General features: G+C 41.8%; 1 protein-coding gene across 29 annotated transcripts in view; it reads left to right on the forward strand.

Moving 5' to 3' along the window:
- Positions 1–22,972, forward strand: part of obscnb (obscurin, cytoskeletal calmodulin and titin-interacting RhoGEF b) — a 100,778-nt gene that overhangs the window by 35,032 nt on the left and 42,774 nt on the right. For 4 of the 29 annotated variants that reach the window (XM_080779250.1, XM_080779260.1, XM_080779261.1 and 1 more), the window contains exons 32-49: positions 180–449; positions 4,821–5,087; positions 5,329–5,595; positions 7,562–7,828; positions 8,547–8,813; positions 9,297–9,563; positions 10,568–10,630; positions 11,311–11,370; positions 11,900–11,974; positions 12,531–12,620; positions 15,001–15,072; positions 15,655–15,729; positions 16,695–16,751; positions 17,280–17,357; positions 19,220–19,297; positions 19,947–20,009; positions 20,775–20,831; positions 21,389–21,466. In XM_080779250.1, the coding sequence (XP_080635376.1) occupies positions 180–449; positions 4,821–5,087; positions 5,329–5,595; positions 7,562–7,828; positions 8,547–8,813; positions 9,297–9,563; positions 10,568–10,630; positions 11,311–11,370; positions 11,900–11,974; positions 12,531–12,620; positions 15,001–15,072; positions 15,655–15,729; positions 16,695–16,751; positions 17,280–17,357; positions 19,220–19,297; positions 19,947–20,009; positions 20,775–20,831; positions 21,389–21,466 (2,451 nt within the window). Of the gene's footprint in view, positions 1–179; positions 450–4,820; positions 5,088–5,328; positions 5,596–7,561; positions 7,829–8,546; positions 8,814–9,296; positions 9,564–10,567; positions 10,631–11,310; positions 11,371–11,899; positions 11,975–12,530; positions 12,621–15,000; positions 15,073–15,654; positions 15,730–16,694; positions 16,752–17,279; positions 17,358–19,219; positions 19,298–19,946; positions 20,010–20,774; positions 20,832–21,388; positions 21,467–22,105; positions 22,160–22,972 lie in introns of all 29 variants that reach the window. The other 25 variants (XM_080779247.1, XM_080779275.1, XM_080779259.1 and 22 more) reach the window with 17 other exon arrangements.

Below are 22,972 nucleotides of genomic sequence, written 5' to 3' on the forward strand. Positions count from 1 at the left end.
GGGTCATGTTTGTATTCTGATATTAACCTTAGGGCCACGTTAAGTGAAGGTGGGGGCCGCCAGTTGCCCATGTATGATTTATAGGTCCATAAATAACATTTGACCATAATGGGGTCAATGAAGTGTATACGCTGACAATAACAGTTAAAGCAAATGGATATCCTATGAACTCATTGCAGGTAAAGCGTCGTCCTTGTCAAAGGGACTGCAAGGCGTTAGTGCCAGCCACGGGGACGATGCGGTGTTCGTCTGTGAGGTCACGCAGGCCAACATGACCGTGAAGTGGTCCAAGGACGGCAAGGCCATGAGGCAGAGTGAGAAGTATGACATCAGCCAGGAAAATACGGTCATGAAGTTGACCGTCCACAGCGTCACCGCTCAGGACTCTGGGGAGTACAGCTGTGAGGTCATCGGAGGAGCCACCACCAAGGGCAAGTTGGAGGTGAAAGGTAAGACTCAGATGATTTGCTTTTACAGTGATGCAAATATCCTGCATCGTTAATTCTTTCTCTGCTATCTATGATCTATAATCGTACCCCCTAGGCTAGCGTACGGCGGGTGCCAACCTACGTACATGTTCGTACCCCCCGCCGTATACTCCATATATGAAAGTGGCGACCATCACTTTACCTTTTTAGCATTGCTAAAAAAGGCTATGCAACGCTTCCGTCCCCACCAGCTATGGGATTTATTTTTACATCCAGGCTCCATTTAAATCCATTAAAAGCAAGATTTTCAAAGCCCTGTATCTCTAAAACGTTGAGCACTGTCCATGGTTAGCCGCCGCGCATCCCGATGATCGTAAATAATTTGTGACTTTGTCTCGCATCGCTCCGGACATGTAACCGTTTTTGACGAGAGCTAAGGGGTATGAGCTAATGCTGCTGATCACAGCTCGCAACGCTAGCCCCCACCTCCCTGATAAACCGGAAATGAACCGGCAGCTTGTTACAATGGGGAGTCAATGATGTTAAAGGGATTGTGACATTTAAAACACATTTTTGTAGATATTTTGTGTTCTTTGGCTTTTCTTGACATCAATTTCACCAAAAAAAACCCAAATTTGAACATTCAGTGTATTCTCCGCTGTCTGGACTTTTGTGAATAATTATGCAAATATGACTCGTGGCTTGGACGGCGGAGGCCTACGTAATGTAACGCTAAACCCCGCCCCCTCTCCTCTGCTCCCTGTCTACCAATTCTACTACCCGCCCCCCTCCTCCTCATCCCCGCCCCTCTCCTCTCCTCCACCTGCTCTCCTCTCTTCTTCCTCATTCTGTCCGCGACTTTGTTTCAGTATAATAATAATAATAATGGCTTCTAGAGAAAAAGCAATCTGCTCCGTTGTCGGCTGTGTCAATCAACACAAGTCCTTGCACTTTCCACCAACTGGCCTAGATGAAGATTCACGCTCTAGGTGGATGCATTTTATTTTTGACGGTAACGTTCCAACCAAGTTGTCAAAGAAGGGACTCTTGGTGTGCGCACATCATTTCACCCCAGAAAGTTTTTCAAATCTCGGACAAGTTCAGAGTGGATTTGCAACCAAACATTTTATGAACCCAGGAGCAATACCAAGCATTCGTGTCCCAATCCCAACTATAAGTATTTATACTGCAATGATTTGTGTTAAATTGTTGTGCAGTACTATTTGAGTGGACTCACAATAAAAAATCAATCGCCTGCAGCACTCCGAAATGCTTCATGGTAGCCTACTTTAAATTTATAGTCAATCACTGCCACTACCCGCATTAGCTGTGTGTTTGACTATTATTAATCTTTGATTCGTGGCGTGCACCAGCTGTTGTAGATTGCATGTGCTCATTATTGTTCTTGTAATGCGATACAGTGGAATAGCAACGCGCAGCCAACGCTCGTGTGATATAATCCACGTTAAAAGTATGGCGAATAATGATAGGCTATAGTCATTGAGTATGATATCGATGACGATGACATTACACAAGTTTATGTCGACGTGGTCGTGGGGTGAGATATTGCAGGAGTTTCATAGGCGCGTTCGGAAATAGCGCACTAAGCCCACTGGCACTGTGCAATGCAAACTAATAGGCGAGTGCGCTCCGGTGCGGTATTTCCAAACGTGCCTTATTTGTTTACCAACTGTTGCTCGTACGATGACGTTGAATAGAGAATACATGTTACAAAGGGAGTCTACCAACGCGCCTCAAGCCTAAAACGGCTGATCCGGTGCTTCACAGGTGCAGGGACATCAAAGTTGCAAAAGGAGAGGAGACTGGAGCAACACGGACATTTTGAGCCTTTTACGTTTCGACCTTGCGGACGGTCTTCATCAGAGTGGACTCTGATGAAGACCGCAAGGTCGAAACGTTAGTCGTTTTGTATACTCAGCACCTTAATAAAATGCTCTAAATGTCCGTGTTGCTCCAGTCTCCTCTCCTTTTGCAGCAGAGAATACATGTTGTTGTCCATCCCCTCAGTACATACATGCAGTGATAGTCTTATTATAAATAACATTTTATATAAACTATAAACAAATAGTTATAAAAGGAGAAGAAGTTGCGTGCGTTGGCACTGGCAGCGTTGCTATGGCTGAGATGCTGTGAACTTGTAAAGGAAAAAAAAAAGAACAGTCCCTTTCTCTGAGGGGGGCGGAGAGGTATGGAGGGCTTGAGGGGTGGGGGGGCGGAGCTGGGTAGTGATTGACAGGAAAGGGGGAATTACCGACATCTACAGGCTAAAATAATGTATTTTTCTATGCCTTCTCAGGATGCATATTACATACACACAAAAACTCCTGGCAAGAAATACTGGAGTGTTCAAAAAAAGTTCAAACTTTTTAGACACGTTTGAAGGACCATGGCCAAGACTTTTAATGTTGTTAAAATTATGTTAAAAATAATGTCATAATACCTTTAAGGCTTAGCTGTGCTTATGCTACCACCTAGCGGGCAATAATGGAATTAAGCCCAAACCACACCAAAGGGTTGTGACGGTACGAGACGGTTTTAGTGTTCGTCCCAGCGGTGTGATACAGTATGTCCTGTTGTAAGGTCGACCCAAGTCGGCCCAAGTGATTCAACTGGTTCAATTCAATGGCCTAAACCACACCAATGGGCCGCCATGCGTCTACTCGCAACCGTTTGGGTGCAAGGAGTTGCATGGCGACCCTTTTGGTGTGGCTCACTCATTTGAGAAAGGACGCAATCGTGTCACCCTCCGGGGGTCCTAGGATGCAATACTGTATTCTAACGTTGATGAAATAGGACTAATAAAATGTCCCTTGGACCCATCTCAAAGACCACCCCTGGGTCCCGGGACCCAATACATTGAAAACCTATTTACATCACTGCACACAGTTATACCAATTACTTTCTTTTTTACATTCCGGCACTGCGTATAGCATCCCCAAATCTGAAACCAAATGTTATCATTCTGCTTTAGGCAAGGTGGTGTCAATATACAACAATATAGCGTAAGCTTGACAGTGTGGTTTAAGATTGCTGAGTTTGGGGCATGTTACATTACACCTCCGAATGATTGGTGCCATATATTAGCCTCTGTCACGGCATGTTTTCAACACAAACAACATAACATTGTGTGACTGGCTGGGTACTAGAGTATATTTACAGCTGTGCGACTTCACCCCCTGTGTGGCTGTCTAGCTAGGCGGCTCTGCTTAATATGGTATGACTCATTTATAGTAGCCTGTTCACATCCCAGGTCAGATTGGAATGAAAGTTTCCATAGTGGTGTGTTAATGCTCTGGGGAAGGGCATGGGCAGCTTTCTTGAAATGTTTTTCACCTGTGTAATAATCCAAGCTGGGTACCCTGCTATTGTTCAATGTGCCACTTAGGGAAAACATTGACAGTTCAATAAAAATTAAATTAAGAAGGAAGGGGCATTATGTAATTTATTATTTGTGCTGTGGTGGCCGACGCTTTCCGGCATTTCTGCCGGAGCATACATTCTGTGACTGTTTTATTTTGGTCATAGGATTATTATTGCAGTGTTACTTTGTGGATACGATTTAGCATTTTTATTTTGCTTTTTAAATATTCCATGTGGCTCTTTCATGATTCTGTCACCGCTATTCTTGTAATCTGGTTTAGTAAATGCTTAGTAATTACCCTAGTAATTTGCCAGTGGTGCCAAACATAGTCATTCTGCAGCCCACTCCCACTCCCTCCCAGGCATTAGGGGGGGATTTCCATCCCTTTGTTGTTACCAGTTTAGCCCCAGGGGCCAGACAGTAATTATATTGCCCCCCCAGGGTGTAAATTAGTTGAAAACAGTGCATTGTTTTGTCTCAGTTCTTTTGTTTTATTGTGTGTGCGTGTGTGCGTGTGTGTGTGTGTGTGCGTGTGTGCGCGTGCGCGTGTGCGTGCGTGTGTGTGTGTGTGTGTGTGTGTGTGTGTGTTTGTGTTTGTGTTTCAATATTTTCTATTTTCCTTGTTTTTATTCAACACCTCTTCTGGCATTTACCTAGGCTTTGAATTGAATCCCTTTGTTTAATGAGATAATATCTTGTACACTAACAATGAACCCCATTAGAACTGGTGTACAGTATGTAAACACAGTCCGTAAGTGTTTAGTTGTGAATGCAGCCTTGAGTAAATGTTTCTGATCATTTATACACATAAAACATTTCCTGGGACTTATTTCTTTTAGAAAAAGAAACACAAAAGTTGTTCCTTGATCATCAGCCCTGATTCACTTTGAAAACCGTTTTCATCTTTCATTTCATTCTTTCATCACATTCTTTCATCATATTCTTTCATCACATTCAAACGATTCTTGTTTGAATTAATGGAGATATAATGCTTGTTAATTCTACCATAGCGCTGCCTGCCAGTTTTAAAGAGAGGCTACAGAACCAGGATAAAAAGGAAGGAGAGACCATGACGCTGTGCTGTGAGCTATCAAATTCTGCTGTCACGGTTCAGTGGAAGAAAGGCTCTGAAATTCTCAAAGCTGGGGAGAAGTATGAGATGAAACAGAGGGAGACTTCTTTCCAGCTCCAAATCAAAAACTTGACCGTTGAGGACAGTGGACAGTATTCCTGTGAGTGTGGGGACCAGAAGACAACTGCAGATGTTAAAGTCACTGGTACGGAATGAAATACAAACGGCAGATTGAGTGTGGTTAAATGACGACGTATAGTTTACTGTGAATTCCACCAAAAGTGGAAGGATTCTAGGGAATATAGCTTTTTCACTGTGACACCAAATAAATCTATTTCCGGAAGAAACACTATGATGAGGTTGTTATATGATTTGTAATTCCAAACAATGTATCCAACCACCAATTTAACCTTGAATTAAAATGTCAACAAACATTGGTTGTGCAGCATTACCAGTGACCTTCAAGCAGAAGTTGGAGAGCCAGGAGGCTGAGGAAGGGGCCAGTGTTACTCTGCACTGTGAGCTCTCTAAACCTGGGCTTCCTGTGGAATGGAGGAAAGGAACACAGGTGCTGAAGTCTGGAGAAAAGTACCAGATGAAACAGAAAGCATCTGTGAATGAACTCCTGATCAGCACTGTGGTGCCGGAAGACAGTGGAGAATACAGCTGTGTGTGTGGAGACCAGAAGAGCACAGCCAGCATCAAGATCAAGGGTAGGAGGAGGATTTTCCTTTGTTTTTCCAAAGAAAATGGCGTAATAGAAGTTGTGGAGAAACGTATCAAACTATTTGCAGACAAGAAACACGTCCCCCATGGCCACCATGGTTGCTACATTGCTGAAAATACTAATCTCTCCTTGTCTTTGGAACTAAATAAGGCAATGTGTGTTTGATAAATATAGATGAATACCCAGAAATGTATGATTGCTGAGCATATCAATGCAAGGCCATTGGCAAATACAGGCTGATACGATAATTTGTTTATCACACACCCATAGCCTTATGCAATTTGGTTGCAAAGATAACAAAATATTATTTAAGCGGTACATGCAGTATTGCTTATCTTAACCCATTCTGAACGGGAACCCGTTTTGGTGTTAGCTATTGAAAAATAGCAGACCTACAAGCTCGTAGCGCGCCACTCGGTGGCGCGCTACGAGCTTGTAGGTCTGCTATTTTTGAAAAATCTAAGAGCGACTGACATAGAAGACATTTTTAGAATCTGATCTCAGGTCAGAATGGAAAACTGTCAGGATGTAGAAGACATTTTTAGAATCTGATCTCAGGTCAGAATGGGTTAATAACCATATAACCATGACTTTCTGTACAGTAACTAACTTTATAATTAGAAAATGAATCTGTGTCGTTTAACGTTAGTCCACTCCTCATTATTAAAATACAATCCTGTTCCATAGCTGTACTTCTGTGGCATAGCCAGACGATCAGAGTTTTCTGCCTACTGTTCTTTTAAACTTTATTTAACCAGTAAAAACCACATTGAGACTAAAGTCTCTTTTACAAGGACTAAAGTCATTCTGGAGAAATCTAAATTAAACGTAATAATAATAGTCCCGCTTGGATTTCCTGACAGAGTAGGAAAAGGGAGTTGTTTGAAAACAGCATGTAATGCTGTCTTCCGACCTCGCCCCTTACGCATCCATTCTGTGAACCTTCAAAGGTCACTTTTTTCCACCCCGTGCCTGGATAAACTCCAGTGGCTCCTCAGCTGAGAACTCTACCACAATACCACTTTATCCGAAGCAGTCATGTTTGGCGACTCAGTTTCGTTTCATGCTTGACATGGCGCTTTCCTCTAGTCTTGCTGAACTCCATGGTGGAAGCTCTAGTCCCCAGAAGGATGTTTAATGCAGAGTCTGCTGCGGTGCCAGACTGTCACTTACAGCCCAGCCCCAGCCCTGCCTGTTTAGCTTTCATTGACTGGTCAGATGTCATATCAGCCCTACTAGGTGTTAAATGGCAGCTGACGAATCAACACGTTTATCACCATCTCCGTATCATTCCTCATACCCATGTCAAATAAAGGATGGGTATGCAATAGTGATGAGAGATTAATCGGCAAACACATCGGTATCGGCCAATATTGGCCTTAAAATTATATATCGGTAATCGTATCGGTGAAATAAAATATCGGTTTTAGCAGATATTTTATTTTATAATTATGTTGAAGAAATAATGAAAAAGCCTGAAAAGGCCTTTTGTTATGATGAAGGCTGCAAATTATATCAATGTTTTCTGGGGAAGCTTTCAAAACAGTCAACAAGTAGGAACATTTTTAAATTCAGAGATTATAAGCCTTTTTCAGAATGGCAAAAATTATCAACATCGGTTATATCAGTTATCGGCCATAACCGCAATTAATTATATCGATATCGGCCAAAATGTCTCATCGGTACATCCCTAGTATGTAATTATTATTATTTTTAATCGGTAGGGCGTTTGTGCTAACGTCACATTGACGTATCATGTATTGGAATGGATACATTGCACATTATGTCAATGATGGGCCAAACGAAGGTTGCATAATTTTGGGCAACCACAAAATCTATATTGGATTGATATTGGATTGATTTGATAAAACATATTTTCTACTTATCTTTCCTGGCATGTGTATGTCTTTTGCTTTCGCCGGTTACTAACAAAACAAGTAATACTTCTTCAGCTCAGCCAGTGACCTTCAAGCAGAAGTTGGAGAGCCAGGAGGCTGAGGAAGGGGCCAGTGTTACTCTGCACTGTGAGCTCTCTAAACCTGGGCTTCCTGTGGAATGGAGGAAGGGAACACAGGTGCTGAAGTCTGGAGAAAAGTACCAGATGAAACAGAAAGCTTCTGTGAATGAACTCCTGATCAGCACTGTGGTGCCGGAAGACAGTGGAGAATACAGCTGTGTGTGTGGAGACCAGAAGACCACAGCCAGCATCAAGATCAAGGGTAGGAGGAAGATGTGGAAAAATGAAAACAAAATTGGACAATGAGCTGCTCTATTATTATTTAGTTTTTGTTAAAGTATTAGTCATAGTACAAGGCCATGTTTGAGCACTATACTTATATAGCATGTTGCATGGGTTTAACATCTCTCGTTTTTGTTTTGGAGCCATGCTTTAGTTGATGCTAATGATGTATATAACAGTGGTTTTCAACCCTTTTCATATCAAGGGCCATTATTTATTTGGCATTTGAGCTACGGACCACCATTTGATGAGATATAGCCTGTCAGACTCAAGACTTTTAGATATTGTGTTGTCATTGGATAATAGATTTTCACAATTCCATGCTGTATTGTAATGTGGATCATAATAACAATTATTTTACATTCTCTGTACACTTCTTGTAAATTAAGTAATGCAGATCTTTAACACTAAATTTAACTCTTGAGAGTGTAAAATGAAACCATATGGACCCGTACAAGTCAAAGATCTAATAAGGGTCCGTTTGGTTACCGACTCTCTCTCCATCATTTACCCGGGGACCACCTGGAACCCTCTCAAGGACCACTGGTTGAAAACCACTGGTGTATAACATTATTTCATGTACTGCTTTTTGTTCATTTACTGAAATTGGCATTAACATTGTCTTCTGGAATGTAGTAGTTGTACTGTATATCGCAGCGTTGCCATTGTGTATTTACTAACAACTAATACTTCTTCAGCTCAGCCAGTGACCTTCAAGCAGAAGTTGGAGAGCCAGGAGGCTGAGGAAGGGGCCAGTGTTACTCTGCACTGTGAGCTCTCTAAAGCTGGGCTTCCTGTGGAATGGAGGAAGGGAACACAGGTGCTGAAGTCTGGAGAAAAGTACCAGATGAAACAGAAAGCCTCTGTGAACGAACTCCTGATCAGCACTGTGGTGCCGGAAGACAGTGGAGAATACAGCTGTGTGTGTGGAGACCAGAAGACCACAGCCAGCATCAAGATCAAGGGTAGGAGGAGGATGTGGAAAAAATAAAAACATAATACCAAAATTGGACAATGGAAATTGCGTGGGAAAAAGGTTTACGGATTTCGATATTATTTTGTTTTGCACCCACAGCCAACGGAGTGGGTGTATTGTTGTCTGCATCTGTCTGTCTGCTTGTTTGTCTTTAACAGAGAGCACTCTGAACAGATTTAATACGATTTTTTTTTATTGGCAGATGAGCAGCGCTGTTATTATTTATTTTTAAATGTTTGTCAAAGTTTAAGGACATAGTACATGGTCAAGGTTGTGTACTACACTTATACAGCACATAACATGTGGCATGGTTATATAACATCTCTGTTTTTTGTCTTGGAGCCCTACTTCAGATGATGCTGATGTGGTTCATAAAATAATTTCATCGTTTTCCTTTCTTTCTCTGGAATCTGTTACTGTACAATCGTAGCGTTTGCCCGTGGCTATTTACTAACAGCTAATACTTCTTCAGCTCAGCCAGTGACCTTCAAGCAGAAGTTGGAGAGCCAGGAGGCTGAGGAAGGGGCCAGTGTTACTCTGCACTGTGAGCTCTCTAAACCTGGGCTTCCTGTGGAATGGAGGAAGGGAACACAGGTGCTGAAGTCTGGAGAAAAGTACCAGATGAAACAGAAAGCTTCCGTGAACGAACTCCTGATCAGCACTGTGGTGCCGGAAGACAGTGGAGAATACAGCTGTGTGTGTGGAGACCAGAAGAGCACAGCCAGCATCAAGATCAAGGGTAGGAGGAGGATTTAGAAGTAACGCAGATTAACTTTTATCTGCAGAAGAAATGTTCACTATGAGGTGTTTTCTATTAACTCTGCACCAACCTCGTGTGTGGGTGTGTGGGTGTGTGTGTGTGTGTGGGTGTGTGTGTGTGTGTGTGTGTGTGTGTGTGTGTGTGTGTGTGTGTGTGTGTGTGTTACAGTTGAGTACATGTGCATATACTGTATATTTACAGTATGTGTGTACAGAAATGGCATCACACTTTTCTCTGTCATGTTTAATCATTGGTTGTATGATGCAGTTTGTCATTAAGTGTTTTCATGTTGCTGTCTAAAGCAACATGTCCTGTCTCTCACTGTTTCATGGTGTTTTCATGATGCTGTCTAAAGCAACATGTCCTGTCTGTCTCTCACTGTTTCATGGTGTTTTTGTCTGTTTGTCTCTCTGTTTGTGAAGCACTGTAGAATATGCAGTTGTTGAAGACAATCAGTGTTCTTTGGGGATTTACAGGATTTCACATTGGTTCACCTTGGTGTTCAGAGCTATATGAACCCCAAAAAGGATGCCTAAAACATCTGCTAGGGTTGCTGTAGGATATATTGAAGAATTCCTGCTCTGTTTTGACATACATATACTGCATAGGCCGACACAGACCATTCTCAGCATTCTGTAACCATACCCTGCTGCATGGCAACGAATGCTTCTTGTTTAGTGTTGTTGATGAAGGTTGTCATTACACATCTTTGTGAGTTTGCTATAATTAGCTTTTCATCTGAATTGTGCGTACTCATCGTCTATTGTGCTGAAAATGAACTGGTGGGATTCATGTTAAGTCCCTGTCATCATTATCTCTAAGAAGACACAGGTGCGAGTTGTGTCCCATCTGTGCTTTTACCAATTTATGGTTTGGCTCTGATTTGCTACAGGCCAGTAATTCCGTCAAGCTTAGCTGGTTATCATAATCCTAGCTGATGTCATGTCTCATGGCATTCAACATTTCTGAATGTTTCATCACAGCTGTGAAGTCCATGGCTGATCAAGCTGCCTCATTGGAGTCCAGGAAGGAATGCAAAGAGGAAGGTATGGGGAAATTCCCATTAGCAGCAGTTTGGCTTCTAGCTATATACAGTACACTCTACTCTGCTCTTTTGGCATTTGCACTCTATAGCCAAATTCACGCTTCATTGCACACTGGTGTCACTCGCAGAATAACCAATTTTCCATTTCCTTTTTTTTTTTTTTAAGTCAGTTATTTTTGGCGAGTGACAACATTGTGCAGACAGTGCAGTTGAATATAAACTAAGTTTAAACCTGGGCCGTATGTTGTTTACAGCTACAACTGTTGTGTACATGATACATACATGTTTTGTTGCTATACGTGCACTAGCTTTCTGTCATGGCAAAATGGCGCTTTCGATATGACAGTGGTCTGTTTGTCTCATTGCATTTGACTATAGATTGATGCTATTCACTGTGGCAAATTGCTTTATTTGTTGTTGCGCAATGCTTATCCTAGCTTTGCTTGAATGTCTTTGGCAGATTGGAGGTCATGCTCGTGGTCATTATTGTACCATATTATTGGTGTCTGTCTGAAAATGGTGCCGTTGACCTCATGGCTCTGTGACGTGGCATATTGCTTTTGGTTTGGCACATACTGTACTGCACATAACTTGCCTATTGAATGTTTTGGAGCGTTTCTACCATATTTTGCCACTTGATGTCCTGGTGTTCAGTGGCTGATTTGATGTACAATTTTGCAGATGCTAAGACTTTAACTGCCGTTGCAGCCAACAAACAGGAGACCCAAAAGGGAGGTGAAGGTAGGCAGAAACATAGGCCACGCCCATTTCTACCTAGCTAACTAATACAGCTTTTGATATGCCATACTGTGTTTATCTGTAATTGGCTTCCAGAAATAGTGTAAGGGGCATATTTATTACAACAAAATACTCTATATTCATGAACACCACATCCAATTAACCCCAACTTGGAATTGCATGTTGAGGGGCCTCTACAGAGCACACCTCCAAAGTGCTTTCACTTTTGCCCATAGGGGGCACCACCAATGTGGAAAGTTGAACCGTATGTTGTACGGTAGGCCACCCATCCTGGCGGAGATATGTGCTCAGCGGAGTGCCCAGTTCTAGTTTATACTTGAGTGCAAGCCATGTTGCGCACGGAAATAGCCAATCTACAAGCTCACATTGCAGATCTGCTATTTTTGGTGTGTGAAACAGGCAAACAACTAAGTATAAAGCAGGCTTATTAGATGTTGCATTTTGCATGTTACTTGCAAATGACGCACTACTTGTTAAATTGGGCGTTGCCAATATTATGTTTGTATTCCAGTTGTGAAACCTGAAACACCATCGACTGCCGCCAAAGACGCGGTCAAGCAGCAGGAAATCAATGAGACAGTAGCAGGTAATGGGCAGAGTTACTTTGCCTATGCTTATTGCTTTACCCTCTGCTCATGTTATTATTAAATTAATAGTATATCTTGAAAGTGCTACTCCTGGAGACATAATTCTACCAGTAACTTCCTAGTGGGAATTAATTAGTTTGGTCTGTTAAGATAACCCTGACTTTCATCCTAAATATTTCTATTTCTTCCATGTCTTCAAATTTGACAGTTGTTTAGTGCTGAATTTGTTGCCATTATGCGTTTGAAGCACTGCTTTCAGCCCACTTCACTTTGCCCAATCAATGCTGTCTGGTCTACAGTATTGTCTGATTTCTTCCTCTGCTTTTACCTTAATTGTGCCACTTTTACAAAATGGAGAATGCCATTGGTGTTTACTGTTGTAAACTGCCCGATTGAATGATTCATGAGCTTAACTACTGTCTGTCCGAAGGAGTTTGCTCTTGCAAACACATTATGCAATAGTGTTGCATACACAGCAACTTAAAACGACGTTTTCAGCTATTTAAAAAATACCACTGAATGTTATGGCTGTGATATTTCCATTAATTTTATCAGCTGTGAAGATTTCAACAACTGGAGAGATTCCAAGACAACAACCCCATGAACAAGGGTCCCAGCAAGCACAAGCCAAAGGGGGAGAGGAAGGTAGGGACAGATGTGAGGAATGCCTGTTGGCGTCAGTATCTCTGGCTGCTGTCTGTTATGTGCAGTCACTGCTGTGGTTACTCAGCTGTGAGGCACACAGCACAGGGATGAAGACAAACTAAAGCACTACTAAATAGTCTCCAAAGTTTTGTTGGATTCACCATCTGGACTGTTGTTAATGTCAACAGATGAATAATTCATGGCTAAATCAAGACTGCTTGTGATCTTGTGATCTCAAACTTTGTACTGGCTTGATTAGATTATAACCAGTGTTTTTGGACCGGCCCTGAAGACTAATACAGTATAATAAAGGTCCTTTTCAGACGGGCAGCGACTGACGCGTCTAGTAATTCATTTTCAATGTGAGGCCTGCAGGTGTTTTTTGTACGCGCGGAGAATTTGAGGGGCGACAATGCAAGCATATTAATGTGAAATAAAGTAGTCCCGTGAAATTGTCGCGCGTGCTTGTTCCGTGCACACGCCTGCGGCTGACTAGACCTGGATTGTGTTGAGCGTTCTTTCTTTACGCTTGCATTGTCGCGACCCTCATGAGCAGACCTGTCGTCGATCCAGTGCCCATCTGAAAGGACCTTGTCTGTTGTAGTGTTGTTTTTCCATTTATGTGTTTAAGATTTCCTTTGACAGTCAAATTAATTCCTGTCGTCCTCCTGTCTCTGGTTATGAAAGCCTACAGTACTTGTTGGATTTTGACCCGGTCTTGTTGTTCCACTTCTCTGTTTAATTAGCTTACAGTTTACAGACCGCACTGCTATCAGTTCCCGTTGTCTTCGTGTCTCTTGTTATGGAAACCTACAGTACAGTACTTACCGGTATCTCCAGTGCTTTGTACTTGCTGTAGTGTTGTTGCTTCTATAATGGCGTACGACATTGACTGAATCGTATTTGCAAAAGGGTTTGATCAGCGTAAACCGTATGTGTGGCCCTATAACAACCACGATTACCTCTCCCACAATTTACAGTACATTCTTTTTCTGTGGAGATATCAGCATACAGTATACAATACTGAATCATACAGCAGCTGTTAAACCTCAGTTATTGCTTAAAAAAAAGAAAAAAAGAAGGGAATCCATATATAGAGTGGAGCACAGAATGGGAGGTGGGGAGATGGAAAGACTGTGGAGATTGCTTTTTGCAAGGTCGTTCTTGTTGGCTGCCTCTTTGCGTTTCTGGCTGCAACACCTGTCTGTCACTGTAAGGCGGTTGGGGTTACTATTGTGTTCTTCACGGCAGAGAGGATTCATGCTACTAGAGCAGCTGCCAAACAAGAGATAGGGAAGCAGGGGGGACCAAAGCAGCAGTCCAAGGTCTGGAAGGATGCTGTTCACTTTACTTTTACAACTTACTGCTTCAGTTGTGTCTCATTTTCTACGCTGACAAACGATGGTCCACTCAGTAGCAGCAATAATAATAATAATAATGGTTCTTTGATGAACCAGCTGCAGTGTGTCATATACTTAGTTGAAAGTTTAAACATAATTATACCGTCTACTTTAAATGATGCTTTCCCTTTTAGTGTTCACTGTTTACCAGTATTTCCATTCTATTTTTTTGAGCGGTGCTAGCCCCTCCTATGCCCAGCGTTGTGTGTATAATAGCGATGATTTGATTGGCTGAGCATGGAATTGAGATGATTTGATTGGCTGAGCAAAGTATGCGTTGAGGATAAAAAGTGAGGGCAGAAAAGTGAAGTCACCAATTGTGATTGGCCGGAAAGTGATGTATGATTATAAGAGCGCCCCTCACTTCAGTGATTTATATTTTTTACTGAGCATGTTTTGGTTGTACAAAGTCCTTTTACACACTTACTTATGGCAGGTACAGTACGTACTGTAGGAGAGAACAGCCAACGTAAAACAAAAAGTAGTCCTACACACTTACTAAACTTACGGTAATTCAGTCAGTTAACCAAAACTTTCTTCTCCCTTGTTTAATAATGTTTTTTTACGTGAAGACAGTGTGCAGGAACACTTATTTTTACTCCACGATGGTAATGATGTTGAACTGACAAAATGACTTTTGGAAGCACGTACAGTAGTAGCACACATTGTTGACAAAATGCCATGTTAATCAAGGTTTGGCGGCTCATGTCACACAAGACATGGTAGTGATTCAGTGTTCATATTTTGATCTGCTGGTGGGTTAAAAGCTTTAGTCTGATTTAAAATCCTGCAGCTTAAGACAGTTACAAAGATAGACATTTAGGGATAGACCACAGCATACTTGCATGGTCCGATTCTTGTCTTTTACATTTAAAGTGCCTAATAATGCTGCATTGTTATACTATACGATCAAGTGCAAGTAAATGTTACATTGGTTCTCAGAGGACCGTTTCACTAGTGCCCATATTGTTTTAACACAGCAGTCAAGACTCCATCTCAAGTGGCAGGCGGACAGGACAACAAGACAAACAAGTTCAATGTTGTGGAGGAAGGTAAATACTGTATGTCCTGCTTTATTTGTGGTCTTCTAATGTCGCTCAGTTCTTAAAAGGCATTGCTCTTCTTGTTGCATATTAATGGATATCCACCTTGTGGTCAATTTCAAGCCATGTGCTTTTCTCTGTTGTCAGTTTAAGCTCAATGGACTAATTGTGAGCTGAAGTCACATTATGCTGTTGCCCTGAACGTTGTTTGTTGCCCTCAAACGTCTCTGGCATGTGGTTTTAGTTTGATACACTTCTGTCTGTGGTTGGGTGAGATATGTTGTCCCAGTTTGGTCTCAGTTCAAAATCTGTTGCTTTAAAAAAAATATATTGTATATTGTCTGTGGAATGGACATCCACCTTGTCTTTCCAAGCCATGCACTTTTCTCTGTTTAAACCCAATGGACTAATTGTGAGCTGATTGTGTTGCCCTGAACGTTGTTTGTTGCCCTCAAACCTTTCTGGCTTCTGGTTTTGATTTGATACACTGTTCTGTCTGTGGTCTACTGGTCTTGTATATAATATGTTATACCGGTAATGTCCTTTGGAATTAGGTTAAGTTCTAATTGTTAATATTGATTTAAATCACAGCTGAAAAGCCACGTGACCCTGCAGTACCGCTCAAAGTGGAGCCTCTTGAGCAAGAAGCCAAGCAGGGAGTGCAAGGTATGCAGCACGTAAATAATTCAAGAATGTGTTGACAGATGTGACAGACTGATGTTATCTTCTCATCCATCCCTGCCCCTATTTCCTTCAATGATTAATTATGAATATAGATAGATAGAAAGCTATAAAACTATCCTGCACTATGCACAAAAAGGTGTTTTTGGTGACAAACTGTGCAACCAGTACAATCGGTGCAATGCAAAGAAAAGTGACAGTGCAAACAGTACAACAACTAAGTGTCATTGGAAGCCAGAGTCTCTTATTGTGAAATGACACTTGACCTGGCTGAGCGACCAAACATGTGTCTCGTTGTAAATCCACATAGAAACTGGCAAAAAAAAGGACATGTCACGTCTCATACAGTTAGTATAGTGGAGTAGTGGGTAGTGGAATCTATAGTTGCCTCTCCTGCTCAGATGCCCCAACCAGGGAGTGGGAGCTATAATGATGGAGTTCAGCCTCTGGTGTGTGATATTTCATTGGGCATGCATACCGATTATTGGTTAAGTTGACGACTCCAGTTGGTTTGAGACCCAAGTATTTCAAGAACATGCGCAACACAATTGTGCAATAATATATTGTAGTTCGGGTTCCAAATCTTTCCATCTGCTATAGAACATATTGATTATGTTTATATGAAAATATTAATATTTTACAGTCTTATTTCCCATAAATATGCAGAGAATGCCAAAGAAGGCTACGATTATAATACGATGTGTTGTATAATATAAGATCGCTCTGTCTCAGCCTGGTGATGCTGGTTGAAGAAGCTAAATTATTATAATGTACTTACAATAGCAAGTTCTTCTTTCATTCGGTTGAGCATGACTATATAGCTGCCTTGATATCTGCCACTTGAGCTTTAACATTTGAGATTGATGCTTCATGCTGCAATTCATCCGGATCAAACTTGTTTAGGATGTCCCGTGATTTCACAACAGTATAACTCTTATCTAAACCCATAGCATCTGCAGTCGTTCCTAAAGAAGATCCCTCAAAGCAGGACATCAAGCAGAGAGAAGGTACAGAAGGCAGGGACAATTAGAAAGTGTGTACTCTAAACATAGGTCTAAACATCCAGAAGGTTAAGTTGTGCCTCACATCATGATCTCATCAATCGCTTCACTCAGCATGTGTGTTTGCTGGGGAGTTTGATAAGCTGCCCTTGTAAATTTCTATTGGTCATCGCTATAAAATCTGCCATAGTTAATTCCTTATTGAGAGAGTATGTTTTGCACTCCGTCCGTGTGTGTCCATCCGTTTGTGTACAACTAATCTTCGGCACCGTGAACACGGTCGATGCCAAATTTTGCACACATACTCCCTTGATGCCAACGATGAATTTTCCAAAACGGCCTTTTATAGCTCCCCCCCTCCCACCCTTTTCACATTTCACATAAGAAGAAATGGCACCCGTTTTACATTGGCCTAGTATAGCGCCACCAGGAGGCCACAACCTGACCTGGTGGAGACCTGACTTTTTCTAGTTAATTATGCATCTGTCCTGCATTCTTTATTATTATAGTAAATGATGTGTTTTATTACATCAGCAGAGAAGGAAAAGCCTGCTGTTTCTGCCATCCCTACAAAACCAGAGTCCACTAAGCTGGAGTCCATACAGAATGAAGGTAGAGGTTTTGTGGTGCTCGTGTGCTTCGCTGTGTTTCATCCCAGTTCTTCCAAGTAATCTGTTGTTTTAAAGAAGCATTGCTCTTCTTGTTGCATATCGTCTGTGAAATGGATATCCACCTTGTCTTCAGTTTCAAACCATGTGCTTTTCTCTGTTGTCAGTTGTCAGCCTAATGGACTAATTGTGAGCTGATGTCACATTATGGTGTTGCCCTGAACGTTGTTTGTTGCCCTCAAACGTCTCTGGCATGTGGTTTTAGTTTGATACACTTCTGTCTGTGGTTGGGTGAGATATGTTGTCCCAGTTTGGTCTCAGTTCTTATAATCTGTTGCTTTACAAAACATTGGTCTTCTTGTTGTATATCGTCTGTGGAATGGACATCCACCTTGTCTTCAATTTCAAGCCATGTGCTTTTCTCTGTCAGTTTAAGCCTAATGGACTAATTGTGAATGTGAGCTGATTTCACATTATTGTGTTGCGCTGAACATTGTTGCCCTCCAACGTTTCTGGCATTTTGGGTTTGGTGTGATTACTTGATACACTGTTCTGTCTGTGGTTGTTATTATGTCCTTGTATTTTATTTAGACTTGGCTTAGTTACTTAAGTTATTATTGATCATATCAAGTCACCAGCTTCTGCAGTGGAGCCTCATAAGCAAGAAGCCAAGCAAGGAGTGCAAGGTATTATATAGGAAACGTCAGTGTTTAGTTTCTTCGGCACGCAGCCATCGGCCGCGCGCCTAGAGGGCCTCCACAACTCCACTTCCCAGGCTGAATTATGGGCCCACCACGTCCCTGCTGGTATCATTGACATAATATTGGTCCTATCCAAACGCACTTTATGCTCGCAGTAAAGGCATACGCACTCGCACAAAATTGCCTGGTGTAGCTTGGCCGTGAGATGAGACCCCAGACAACAAAAACAGATCTACAAGCTACAACGCACGTCTGTTTTTACCCGTTGATAGCTTGTAGATCTGTTCTATTTTTGCATGCCATGCAACAACCATCTACTATGAGTGCATAACCGAACGAATGATCCAAAACAAATGACGCTCATTTGTAAGTTTCCAGCATTAATCTGCTAACGAAACATAGGTGATCGTTGTATAAAAATACGAATATTTTCTTTTCTAATAATATGGATGGAGTTTCTTTATTATTTCCCCACAAACATGACGGATGATAATAAAGAATTAGGAAAGAAAGATCCCTCTGTCTCAGGTGAAAGGCCTTATTTTAATTTGATTGAGAATGACTAGCTCTTCTGTTGCTTGACTTTAAATCTGCCACTTGAGTTTAAACATTTGTGATAAATCCTTCATGCTGCTGTTCATCTGGATCACCTGCTTGATGAAGGATGTCTCATGATTTCACAACAGTATAACTCTTATCTAAACCATAGCATCTGCAGTCGTTCCTAAAGAAGATCCCTCAAAGCAGGACATCAAGCAGAGAGAAGGTACAGAAGGCAGGGACAATTAGAAAGTGTGTCTAAATATAGGTCTAAACATCCAGAAGGTTAAGTTGTGCCACGTCTCAATCATTAGCTTCACTTAGCATGTGTGTTTGCTGGGGAGTTGGATTTTCTTCTAAATAAGCTGCCCTTGTAAATTTCTATTGGTCATCGCTATAAAATTTGCCATAGTTAATTCCTTATTGAGAGAGTATGTTTTGCACTCCGTCCGTGTGTGTCCGTTCGTCTGTGTACAACTAAGAAGAAATGGCGCCCTTTTCACATTGGCCTAGTATAGCACCACCAGGAGGCCACAACCTGACCTGCCCTGGTGGAGACATCAGTGCTGCATTCTTTATTATTATAGTAGTTGAGTTAAAACTCTAATGTGTTTTATTACATCAGCAGAGAAGGAAAAGCCTGCTGTTTCTGCCGTCACTACAAAACCAGAGTCCACTAAGCTGGAGTCCACACAGAATGAAGGTAGAGGTTTTGTGGTGCTCGTGTGCTTCCCTGTGTTTCATCCCAGTTCTTCTAAGTAATCTGTTGTTTTAAAGAAGCATTGCTCTTCTTGTTGCATATCGTCTGTGAAATGGATATCCACCTTGTCTTCAGTTTCAAACCATGTGCTTTTCTCTGTTGTCAGTTGTCAGCCAAATTGACTAATTGTGAGCTGATGTCACATTATGGTGTTGCCCTGAACGTTGTTTGTTGCCCTCAAACGTCTCTGGCATATGGTTTTAGTTTGATACACTTCTGTCTGTGGTTCATTGGTGAGATTTGTTGTCCCAGTTTGGTCTCAGTTCTTATAATCTGCTGCTTTACAAAACATTGGTCTTCTTGTTGTATATCGTCTGTGGAATGGACATCCACCTTGTCTTCAATTTCAAGCCATGTGCTTTTCTCTGTTGTCAGTTTAAGCCTAATGGACTAATTGTGAATGTGAGCTGATGTCACATTATTGTGTTGCGCTGAACATTGTTGCCCTCCAACGTTTCTGGCAGCTTGGTTTTGGTGTGATTACTTGATACACTGTTCTGTCTGTGGTTGTGTTATGTCCTTGTATTGTATTTAGACTTGGCCTAGTTACTTATTTAAGTTATAATTGATCATATATTGATTTAAATCACAGCTGACAAGTCACCAGCTCCTGCAGTGGAGCCTCATAAGCAAGAAGCCAAGCAAGGAGCGCAAGGTATGCGTCGCAATAAGGATGCAAGAACATGCATTATATACTGTAAGAGGCGGGGTGGCTGTGGCTCAGGAGGTAGAGCAGGTCGTCCAATGATCCATGGGTCGGTGGTTCGAATCCCGGCTCCTCCTGTGTCGAACTGTCCTTGGGCAAGACACTGAACCCCACATTGCTCCTGATGTGCTGGTTGGTACCCTGCATGGGGCCAGACCGGTCTGAAGAAGACACATGATAATGTGAATTCACACGACCGGGATGGGTTACCTTACCAGGCTAGCTGTGTGCTGCCCACAGAGGAAGGGGACCACGTATTTTAAGAACCTGTGCAGCACTTTTGTAAATTATTATATTTGATTATTATTGTTATATATTATCATATAGTACACAAGCTAAAGCTTGTGCCTTGCCAGCGTTAATCTGCTAAGGAAACATAGGTGATCGTTGTATGAAAATATGAATCTTTTCTTTTCTAATAATTTTGGATGGAGTTTCTGTATTATTTCCCCACAAACATGACAGAGGATAATAAATAATTATGAAAGAAAGATCCCTCTGTCTCAGGTGACCTGATGAAGAAGCAAATACAATTGCCTTATTTTCATTCGATTGAGAATGACTACATAGCTCTTCTGTTACTTGACTTTAGATCTGCCACTTGAGTTTAAACATTTGTGATAAATCCTTCATGCTGCTGTTCATCTGGATCACCTGCTTGATGAAGGATGTCTCTTGATTTCACAACAGTATAACTCTTATCTAAACCCATAGCATCTGCAGTCATTCCTAAAGAAGATCCCTCAAAGCAGGACATCAAGCAGAGAGAAGGTACAGAAGGAAGGGACAATTAGAAAGTGTGTCTAAACATAGGTCTAAATATCCAGAAGGTTAAGTTGTGTCTCACGCCTCATCAATAGCTTCACTCAGCATGTGTGTTTGCTGGGGAGTTGGATTTTCTTTTAAATAAGCTGCCCTTGTAAATTTGTATTGGTCATCGCTATACATTTTGCCATAGTTAATTCCTTATTGAGAGAGTATGTTTTGCACTCCGTCAGTGTGTGTCCGTCTGTGTACAACTAATCTCTGGCACCGTGAACACGGTCGATGCCAAATTTTGCACACACACTCTCCCTGGATGCCAACGATGAATTTTCCAGAACGGCCTGTTATAGCCCCCCTCCTACCCTTTTCACATTTCACATAAGAAGAAATGACACCCTTTTCACATTGGCCTAGTATAGCGCCACCAGGAGGCCACAACCTGACCTGCCCTGGTGGAGACCTGTGCCCCGAGGGGCACTTTTTCTAGTTAATTATGCATCTGTCCTGCATTCTTTATTATTATAGTAGTTGAGTTAAAACTCTAATGTGTTTTATTACATCAGCAGAGAAAGAAAAGCCTGCTGTTCCTGCCATCCCTACAAAACCAGAGTCCACTAAGCTGGAGTCCATACAGAATGAAGGTAGAGGTTTTGTGGTGCTCGTGTGCTTCGCTGTGTTTCATCCCAGTTCTTCCAAGTAATCTGTTGTTTTAAAGAAGCATTGCTCTTCTTGTTGCATATCGTCTGTGAAATGGATATCCACCTTGTCTTCAGTTTCAAACCATGTGCTTTTCTCTGTTGTCAGTTGTCAGCAAAATGGACTAATTGTGAGCTGATGTCACATTATGGTGTTGCCCTGAACGTTGTTTGTTGCCCTCAAACGTCTCTGGCATGAGGTTTTAGTATGATACACTTCTGTCTGTGGTTGGGTGAGATATGTTGTCCCAGTTTGGTCTCAGTTCTTATCTGTTGCTTTACAAAACATTGGTCTTCTTGTTGTACATCGTCTGTGGAATGGACATCCACCTTGTCTTCAATTTCAAGCCATGTGCTTTTCTCTGTTGTCAGTTTAAGCCTAATGGACTAATTGTGAATGTGAGCTGATGTCACATTATTATGTTGCGCTGAACATTGCTGCCCTCCAACGTTTCTGGCACCTTGGTTTTGGTGTGATTACTTGATAAACTGTTCTGTCTGTGGTTGTGTTATTATGTCCTTATATTGTATTTAGACTTGGCTTAGTTACTCAATTTATCATTATCATATTGATTTAAATCACAGCTGACAAGTCACCAGCTCCTGCAGTGGAGCCTCATAAGAAAGAAGCCAAGCAAGGTATGCGTCGCAATAAGGATGCAAGAACATGCATTATATACTGTAGGAGGTGGGGTGGCTGTGGCTCAGGAGGTAGAGCAGGTCGTCCAATGATCCAATGGTCGGTGGTTCGAATTCCGTCTCCTCCTGTCTACATGTCAAAGTGTCCTTGGGCAAGACACTGAACCCCACATTGCTCCCGATGTGCTGGTTGGTACCTTGCATGGCCTCCGCTGCAATCGGTGTATGAATGTGTGTGTGAATGGGTGAATGTAATGCACATGTAATGCACAATCTATGTAAAGCGCCTCGGATAAAGGCGCTATATAAATGCACCATTTACCATTTGTAGGACAGACTGCTATTTACTAGACATATTTCATCCCATGGGGGAAATTCAGTTTTCAGCTTCACCCAGGTGAGTTCACCCAGGTTAATCTCATAGAATGTAAAAAAATATATGGACAAAGCGTTCTCAGGGTCTGATTATGGACGTAAGATGAAGCCTGTCAGTATGAATTGTAAGTCGCCATCTTTCTAGATCCGTTTTGGGCCCAGCTGGCCATTGGCTGGTCCTGACTTCCCCCCTTCTTCTTCGTTGGTTTTTATTTTGACTCGAGCGGGGGATGGATCCCGATCATAGACTGTAAAGGTAGCCACGCCCCTCAGAACATACTCGACTTTATGGTCATTTAAATAAATGGGACCATAATTTTCCAAAAAGAATATTATGACATCAGAAATGAGACTTTAAACTAGTGACTGGAAGCAGAAAGTATTCATGACCAAGGTTATTAAGGTAATACAGTCTAGGTGAAGTTGGGACCAAATGCA

This window comes from Protomyctophum bolini (assembly GCF_963924005.1).
Source record: "Protomyctophum bolini genome assembly, chromosome: 12".
NCBI lineage: Eukaryota > Metazoa > Chordata > Actinopteri > Myctophiformes > Myctophidae > Protomyctophum > Protomyctophum bolini.